This window comes from Daucus carota, chromosome 7 (assembly GCF_001625215.2).
Source record: "Daucus carota subsp. sativus chromosome 7, DH1 v3.0, whole genome shotgun sequence".
Taxonomy (NCBI): domain Eukaryota; kingdom Viridiplantae; phylum Streptophyta; class Magnoliopsida; order Apiales; family Apiaceae; genus Daucus; species Daucus carota.
This window is the reverse complement of record NC_030387.2, coordinates 4,144,319-4,153,382: the sequence shown is the minus strand read 5'-3', so window position 1 is coordinate 4,153,382 and position 9,064 is coordinate 4,144,319. Positions and strand designations below refer to the sequence as shown.

The 9,064-nt window shown below is 37.1% G+C and overlaps 1 protein-coding gene across 1 annotated transcript; it reads left to right on the top strand.

Moving 5' to 3' along the window:
• Window positions 1-1,020: 1,020 nt before the first annotated feature.
• Window positions 1,021-8,043, top strand: LOC108196111 (protein CHUP1, chloroplastic). Its single transcript, XM_017363223.2, has 10 exons — window positions 1,021-1,519; window positions 1,740-1,792; window positions 1,893-2,657; window positions 2,892-4,244; window positions 4,341-4,472; window positions 4,748-4,929; window positions 5,030-5,141; window positions 5,457-5,600; window positions 5,764-5,867; window positions 7,521-8,043. The coding sequence occupies exons 1-9, from the start codon at window positions 1,411-1,413 to the stop codon at window positions 5,860-5,862; spliced, it is 2,949 nt and encodes a 982-aa protein (XP_017218712.1). The 5' UTR covers window positions 1,021-1,410; the 3' UTR covers window positions 5,863-5,867; window positions 7,521-8,043.
• The last annotated feature ends 1,021 nt before the right edge of the window (window positions 8,044-9,064 follow it).

Genomic DNA, 9,064 nt, shown 5'->3' with positions numbered 1-9,064 from the left:
AATAGACTCTTTATCTTGGTCCCTAGTCCACAAGTATGTTGGATAGTTCCTTGGCTGCTATGCATGTATCAGAACCACAACCTTTTAATCCAGATAATGTTTATTGGTCTAATTATTTTTCCAAATTTTTGTATCTATCCATCAATTTGACAAGTTATATACAAAACAAAATCTCTACCAGGGACCCAGCTTTTAACTTAGACATCTAGGGCTTTCATGCCAGCTCACTAGTTTCCACTTATAATTTGCTTGGTGTTTCTAGTATACCAAAATTTAAGAGAACAAACAGTGACCATAGAAAAGCCAAAGAGTCTATCTTGCAGGAGTAGGTGACCTCCTTTTGTACCAACTTAAAAAGCTTGATTTAATTTGCTTGCTTTTGTCCAACTTCCATATGCTTCAATTCATTAACAAAAGGAGAGTTCTAGAACTCTCACCTGTATTTTTCTTGGCAAACTTATTATCTACTCCCTCTGATATGTTGTGGACAACAAGAACTGGGAAATAAGAACATGCTGCTTCTTAGTAAAGTGCTGACCCACATGCTGGTGCTCTTAGTCTTAATATTCAACCTAGACGATAGGTTTATCAAAGGTTGCCTGTCTAGCATTAATATAAACAGCTTTAAAATTGAAGACTGCATAAAAAAACAAGATTATCATAGTTGTTCTGCTGGGTATTAATCAATATTTGCATAAGTTGGGTTGCATATAAAGCTAAGGCCTACCAGTTGGTTCCCATGACCATGACAGCAAAGTAAAGGTTGTCCATCTGGCAATTAAAATGCCACACATTTTGTTTTCTTCTTTACTGTTATTCTCTGTTAACTTCCCTCTATTGGACTTTGAGGAAGAAGGAAGAAAGATTTTTGCAGTTGGGTTTTGAATTTACAGTTATGTCGTCGTTTTCATTCTGTATATTCGGGTTGTAACTGCCTATTTTCTTAAAGAAGAAATTACATTTCAGACCCACCTATCTGTAGTTTTTATTCCAAATGGAGTCAGACTGTCCACTAAAATTAGGTGGCTCTTGTAATATTTATCATGTAGCATGACAGTTGTGATCAAGTTTCATTTTTCCTGTGAAGGGTCTACATACGTGATAAGTAGATAATGTGGAAACGATTGTAGTGTTACTCAATATGCATAAGTACTTACAACCAGTTTCCTAAGCTAGACTTTTTATGATAATGCAACAGTACCTGCTTCCCTAAAGTTTCGCAACCAAGATTTGCTGAGTAAGCTTTTCGTGCAATAACATATTGTTTCTTGCTTCTGTTATATTAAAGGGCCAGATGATTTGAGAACTACGCCATGGGATTCAGTAGAAATGTGTGGGAGGCTGTTTCAAAATCGGTTTATTTTTGTAGATGAGTGGAGGGCTAGGAATTTTGGTTTTGACGGTACCTAGATGTTACCTAGGTTAGGATTCCTGGTTGCTGCTTCAATTGCAGCCTATGCAGTTAAGCAGGTTAATGTTAAGCGCTCGGGTTCATCAAAACCAGTAACCAAGCCTTCAGGTACTTTTTTCTTTATGTTTTATGCGTAGTAGATACATTCATGTTTTGTCTAAATTCAACATGTTAGTAGAAAGTTATACTTTTGATTTGTGAACACTAACTAATCTACCTTTACAAGCTTCTATTTTTGTGTAATACAGCTGTTCCTCGAAAGTTTTACTCTGTCTTGATTTTCCCTTGCTCAAAATGTTAATACAGTCTACTTAATTTTGGCACCCAGAAAAAGATTCAGACCAATTTACATATCTTATTGATAGCCTTCAAGAGTTGGAGGTAAGTACTAATCGACTGATTGGTTTTTGTAATTTTAATCGGATTCTCCTTTAGCGATATCTATGTCTTAGTGGAATTTCAAATTGCATGTTTGCCACAGAATGAGGAGGAAGAAGAAAAGGAAGAGGTTAAATTGATTAGCGGTGAAATAAATGCAGCTCTGAATAATCCTTCTGATTTTGAAGATGAGATTTATCCAGAATTAGAAAGTCTTTTATCAGGAGAGATTGATTTTCCACTACCAACAGAAAAGTATGACATGTCGAACAATATTCAGGCTGAGAAGGATAAATTATATGAGACTGAAATGGCCAATAATGCGAGTGAGTTGGAACGGATGCGCAACCTAGTAAAAGAGTTGGAGGAGAGGGAAGTGAAGCTTGAAGGTGAATTGCTGGAGTACTATGGTTTGAAGGAACAAGAGTCAGATGTTGTTGAATTACAAAGACAGCTAAAAATAAAGACCGTAGAAATAGATATGCTAAATATTACTATTAATTCCTTTCAAGCAGAGAGAAAAAGGCTTCAAGAAGAAGTCTCTTTGGGAGCTTCTGCCAAGAAAGATCTTGAGGTGGCTAGAAAGAAAATTAAGGAGCTTCAGAGGCAGATGCAAATGGAGGCTACCCAGACAAAAGGCCAATTATTATTGCTCAAGCAGCAAGTTATTGGTCTTCAGGTAAAGGAAGAAGAAGCTTTTAAGAAAGATACTGAGGTTGAGAAGATGCTTAAATCTCTCAAGACATTAGAAATGGAGGTTGCAGAACTGAAAAGGAAGAACAGAGAACTTCAACATGAGAAGAGGGAGTTGGCTGTTAAACTAGACGTAGCTGAAGCTAAAATAACTTCCCTCTCCAATATGACAGAGGTATAGCTCTACCGTGTCTATGCATGATATGATTTCTCGTGTGTTCAATGTTTTTTTGGTGTTAAACAACATTTAATATTTTGTAAAACATTCTATAATCAGCAAGCTACTTTTTTCAATGCCTGTGCCCTTTTCAAGTTTTCATTATTATCCATCAATCATTTTAGTCAATCATGGCCAAGCATGTAGGTTGTACCTTATATTTGCAACATTTTTCTTATGTTTCTATTGCAGAGTGAGTTGGTTGCCAGTGTAAGAGAGGAGGTCAATAACTTGAAGCATACTAATGAAGATCTTTCAAAACAAGTAGAGGGACTTCAGATGAACAGGTTCAGTGAAGTCGAGGAGCTGGTATACCTACGATGGGTTAATGCATGCTTAAGATTTGAGCTCAAGAACTACCAAACACCTGCAGGGAAGATGTCAGCTCGTGATCTTAATAAAAATTTAAGCCCGCGATCACAGGAAAGGGCTAAACAGTTGATGTTAGAATATGCAGGATCAGAACGTGGCCAAGGGGATACAGATCTTGAGAGCAACTATTCTCACCCTTCATCTCCAGGAAGTGATGATTTTGATAATACTTCCATTGATAGTTCCACAAGTAGATTCAGTTCTGTGAGTAAAAAACCTAGCATAATCCAGAAACTGAAGAAATGGGGAAAAGTGAAAGATGATTCTAGTGCTCTTTCATCACCAGCAAGATCTTTTGCAGGCGGGTCGCCAAGCAGGAGTATTACGAGCAATAGACCAAGGGGCCCCCTGGAATCCTTAATGTTAAGGAATGCGAGTGATAGTGTTGCCATCACTACCTTTGGGATGCAAGAGCAGGATGATAGTAGCGCTCCTCAAACACCAAGGCTCCCACCTATTAGAACGCAGGCTTCTGCTGATTCACTGAATAATGTTGCCTCTTCATTTGGCTTGATGTCTAGATCGGTTGATGGAGCAATAGATGGGAAGTATCCAGTATACAAGGACAGGCATAAGCTTGCCTTGGAGAGGGAGAAACACATTAAGGAAAAAGCTGACCAAGCAAGAGCAGTGAAATTTGGCGATCCTTCTACTTTCAAGCCTCTTAAATCTGCATCCTTGCCTCCAAAACTTGCTCAAGTGAAGGAGAAAGTGGTTTTTACAGGTGACTCAAGTGACCAATCTGGTGATGGCAAGATGGTTGATTCTCAAGCAGTGAGCAGAATGAAATTCGCTGATATTGAGAAGAGACCACCCAGGGTCCTTCGACCTCCTCCTAAACCAACCAGAGGGGCTTCTGCTGTGTCAAATGCTGCACCTTCGAGTGGTCTTTCAGGTGGTCCACCCCCACCACCACCTCCACCAGGTGCTCCGCCTCCACCACCAGTACCTGGTGGGCCACCTCGACCACCTCCTCCACCTGGAAGTCTGTCAAGAACAGCTGGTGGTGAAAAAGTTCACCGGGCTCCTGAAGTGGTTGAGTTCTACCAGAGTTTGATGAAGCGTGAGGCGAAGAAAGATACAACATCTTTAATTACTTCTACATCCAACACTGCAAATGCCAGGAGTAACATGATCGGGGAAATAGAAAACAGATCAACTTTCCTCTTAGCTGTAAGAATAATACTAACTGTGACTTCTCTGCCATGTTTCAACAGAATGAATCTCTTTGTTGCTTGTCATTTTTAATTTTTAATGGTCCGGGTTCAGGTGAAAGCTGATGTGGAAACTCAAGGTGATTTTGTCCAGTCCTTGGCAGCTGAAGTCCGAGCAGCTACCTTTACCGACATTGAAGATTTGGTGGTATTTGTAAATTGGCTAGATGAAGAACTCTCCTTTTTGGTATGATGATAATAAAACTCTACTACTCTTATTTCTTTGTAAAAAGAAGTCTGGATATGTCTGTTTACATGGATCTCAGTATTTCACAAAGCAATAGGGCCTATTTGAGTTGTCATTCAATTCTTTTTCCTATTTCTGGTACTGCTGTAAAGTTGCAGCTCAAAGTGCTTGATGGATACATCTCATACTTGTGGATGCCTAACTTTCATTTTTCCGTATGCTTTTACCATTAGTTATATGTGTAATAATGGAAAAGGATCTTGTGCTTTTGAAAGGTTGATGAGCGAGCAGTTCTGAAGCACTTTGATTGGCCGGAAGGTAAAGCAGATGCATTCAGAGAGGCGTCTTTCGAGTATCAGGACCTCATGAAATTAGAGAAGCAAGTAACTTCTTTTGTTGATGATCCTAATGTCCCTTGTGAAGCTGCTTTGAAGAAAATGTACAAGTTGCTTGAAAAGTATGTCATCCTTGTCTGTATATATTCATTCAGTACATTATGTAAATAAATTATTAGCTTGAGTTTGATCTAACATGTGGTCATTTGTTACAATTTGCAGATTGGAGCAGAGTGTTTATGCATTATTGCGTACACGAGATATGGCTGTTTCACGTTATAAAGAATTTGGCATTCCTGTTAATTGGTTACAAGATTCAGGAGTTGTTGGCAAGGTATGCTTCTGAAAGTCTGAACTACATCTACATTGAACGACTCTTACAGCGACAATTTTGCACTTGTCGACATGTTCCAATTCTTAGCTGGAGATCTGCCACCTAATTATGCCGCCCCACCCCCCACCCCAAACGCCTATATAGTGACTTGCATCGCGAGGGCTATGACACAATATTGTTCATGATACTATGTTACATTTAGCAAGAATTTAAGCATCTTAATGGGAAAAGTGAAGGGAGAATTAAGATAATAAAATAAAACCCATGTTGAAACCTGACCAGAGCTTGCTATAATCATAGTATTTTTCCTCACAGATTAAGCTCTCTTCTGTACAATTGGCACGAAAGTACATGAAGCGTGTTGCATCAGAACTTGATGCATTAGATGGACCTGAGAAGGAACCAAACAGAGAATTTTTGGTTCTGCAAGGAGTCCGATTTGCTTTCCGTGTGCATCAGGTAAACTCCCCTAGTCCACTTGTATTCAATTTGAAAATCACCAGTTCTCACATTTAACAATACTAGTACAAAAACGATTCGCAAACTGCATGTACATGGAGGCTAACAACTCTATTTTCAGTATTTCCTAGTCGCTGATATAAATTTGTCTTGGAAATTTCAGTTTGCAGGAGGCTTTGATGCAGAGAGCATGAAAGCATTTGAAGAACTAAGAAACCGAATGCAAGCACAAGCAAGCGAATCAAAGGAGCAAGAAGCATAGATAGTGTATTTTTCCCTTACCTTTTTACTTGTATATGTTATTACCTACAAATGTTTTAGCAATATGAGTATGACTCAATGAGATGTAGTCAAAAGAGAAAAAAATTTATGAATTTAAATGAAATAAAGAAATCATATACCTCAATGAATTAGATGAGTTACTATTTGTTGTGCAGCACTTAAGTTTAATGTACTTATGGAGCAAATGAACCTAAACATTCTTTTGTACATCTCTAGCAAGGGAAAAAATATATTTGGCTTTAATAATGTGGTAGCCCAGTACCAGTAGGCAACATCTTCATCATACTTCATCTTGTAACTGAGAAAAATCTTTGCTGTTCTTACTTCGTATGTATATCAGGTGATAAATCAAAATCATATGTGAAGACCTTGCTTCATTATACCGTAGCTTATGTACACATCAGTTCTCATCACATTATTTTTAAGTTAAAATGTTTGTCGGCAAATCCTCCCATCTCTATCAGAACATTCTGGTGTGATGTTTTAGCTTGTATACTTTTAATTAACTAGTTCATCTAAAACCTTCCTTGAGATTTTAAGGGACACCTTAAAATCTTAAGATGGACTGGTTACTTAAGATGGTTTGTGGAGGGGTCTCGGATTTGAGTCCTCCCACCCCCATCATAGCTAGTTGCCATACTATCATCGCTTAATTGAGTTACGTTATTTGTGGACTTTGTCATTAGAGTCGGGTGAGGTAGACGAAAATCGAATCAGGTTCTTGGTGGTACCCTCCATTGTCAGGGAGTGTGAGAGTTGTATTCTAGATGAGGAAAGATTGAGACGTGTGCAGGGAATGTGGAAGTAGGAAGAATGTTAGCTCTGAAAGGTAAATCAAATCCAAAGGGCTCCACTAAGATCAAGTTTTAGCATAATTTTCGAGTTAAACTTCCACACCAACCAAGAGACAGACAAAAGTTAAACCTTATTATGCTATGGAATCATGCATCCCATCAAAACAATATTTCACCGTTCAGTTTACGTTACATCAAATGCTCACAAATTTACCATTCCTACTCTTTAGGGCTCTGTGGAAAACAAAGTGCAGGAAAACGATGTCTTAAGATGTAATTTTCTTTTATAGATATTTTCTCATGATATAATTTTTTTCTTGCGACAATGATGAGTGCCTGAAATGCATTCATAGCTAATGTAAGTCGTTCGATTTGAAAAATAATTTATGAAACAGTCCGGTCAATACACTTTAAAACACGTTCGTAAGTCAAAACTGAACGATCAGATTGAAACAGAGGGAGTATTATATTCGACCCGAATTAGTAGCATAGGATTGAGTAACCAGCTCGAAAATGTATAATAATAGCATTATAAATTTAGCTACTTAGCTTATCATATTTCTCTCCACCAGTCCACTGCCGTGCCTTCCCAGTTACTCATATGTTCCTTTGAAATTTCATTAACAATCAATATGCATTATCAAACTTACAAAAATAACTGCATATTCTAAATACAGTCACTGTCTTCATGACTAGATCAAATCTGCTAGAAAAACACAAAACTTCAAAATAATACTCAAACAATCTCATCTTACATTTTTACACACTCATATGATTCGAGAATTGAGCACTTGAACAATATTCATACCGTTATGCATTGCACTTTACAACATTAATGGTGCAGAGGGTTTGGACCCGTGGGGACAAGCCGTTTGTCGACACCATAACGCGGATCAATCTCACTCTCAGCTGCTGGCTCTCTGTGCATGTGCCCTGGTGAGTTTTTCCGGTGATGATGCTTGCGGTGATGATTCTTGTTTCTGTAAAACGGGGTGAAATCAAATTTCGTAGCTAAAGCTTTTCGGATCAGAGGACGTGACATGGAATTTCTTCTAAGTGCAGGAGTAGTATTGATATTTGAATCAAATGTATAATGTAAGATATGAAACAAAAGGAAGAAAAGGATAGAGAGGCAAAAGATGGAATATAATTTGTGAGATATTTTGAGGACCATGTTGGAGAAGTAGAATTGAGGATGCAAAGAGGAAGCATGGAGCAATAATATTGATATTGATTGAAATGCTATAAAAGAATTAATATTGTGGTTTAAATTGTAGTTTTTGAAGGTTAAGAAGAATGTAATGGATGATGAGAATGTAATTGTAGTATGTTGTGTACATGCGTTTATAGTGGAGTTGAGAGTTAAATTCTTGGTGATTGCTTGCTTGCTTACATTATGGACTTGTTTATATGTAATGGTGTGTGGTAATTAAAGATGGAGATCGGGACTTGTAAAAAATGGAGATTGGGAGTGCGGTAGACCCCTTTTCCAATGAACGTTTCTTAGAAATCAAGTCATGAAAAGAGTAAATTACTCCATTGTCAAACTTATCAGGTGGATCCATTAGTCAAGCTTGGTAGTATATTGGTTTTAGGCAATCTTTTGTAAAGTATGAATTACATCGGAATATTTTTGCATTGTTTTGTCTTGGGGTAATATTTGGTTTATATGAACGTTTTTTCTATGGTGTGCACATGGGCATATGCCTAGCACGGAAACTTGTGTGTTTAGATCATTTTGATTGGCTCAAACTTTTTAATAATGGTGGACCCTCCAGCAAATATACCAACCACACCAATCAAAATGATCTAAATATAAAAATTTTCGCGGTTACCATGTGCCCATAGGCATACACTAGACAGACCCTTGTATGAAATACCAAGTCACATGGATTTGTTGACGTGATCATGTATGTTAAAGTGTATTTATCTTATAATTTTGTAAATTAATTTTGTAATATTTTTGATGGATAAATTTTTAATACAATTTTCTTATAAATTATGTGATCAATAAGTCTTAGTATAGGTGTCCAAAATAAATTAGGTCTACGGATCACGTAATTCATAAGAAAATTATATTAAATATTTATCTATAAAAAATATTACAACATTAATTTATGATATAGATTTTTCTTTTTAAACATTATTATTGTTATTTTAATAAGGGTATATGTTGGGACAACGGATCGGGGAACTACGTTTTATGATATTATTAAGTTAAAGTATGAAAGAGAATTTATCTTGATCTAAACGCAAACGATTCAATCCACGTCTTTAATTATATTCTCTTATTCACCTTGAGCGTAGTACGACCTCTAATCTTCTAAGTTTTACTTTTCCTTCAAGATTCGAAATTTCTAAAATCCTAATTTTTGATTGTCTTTTTGG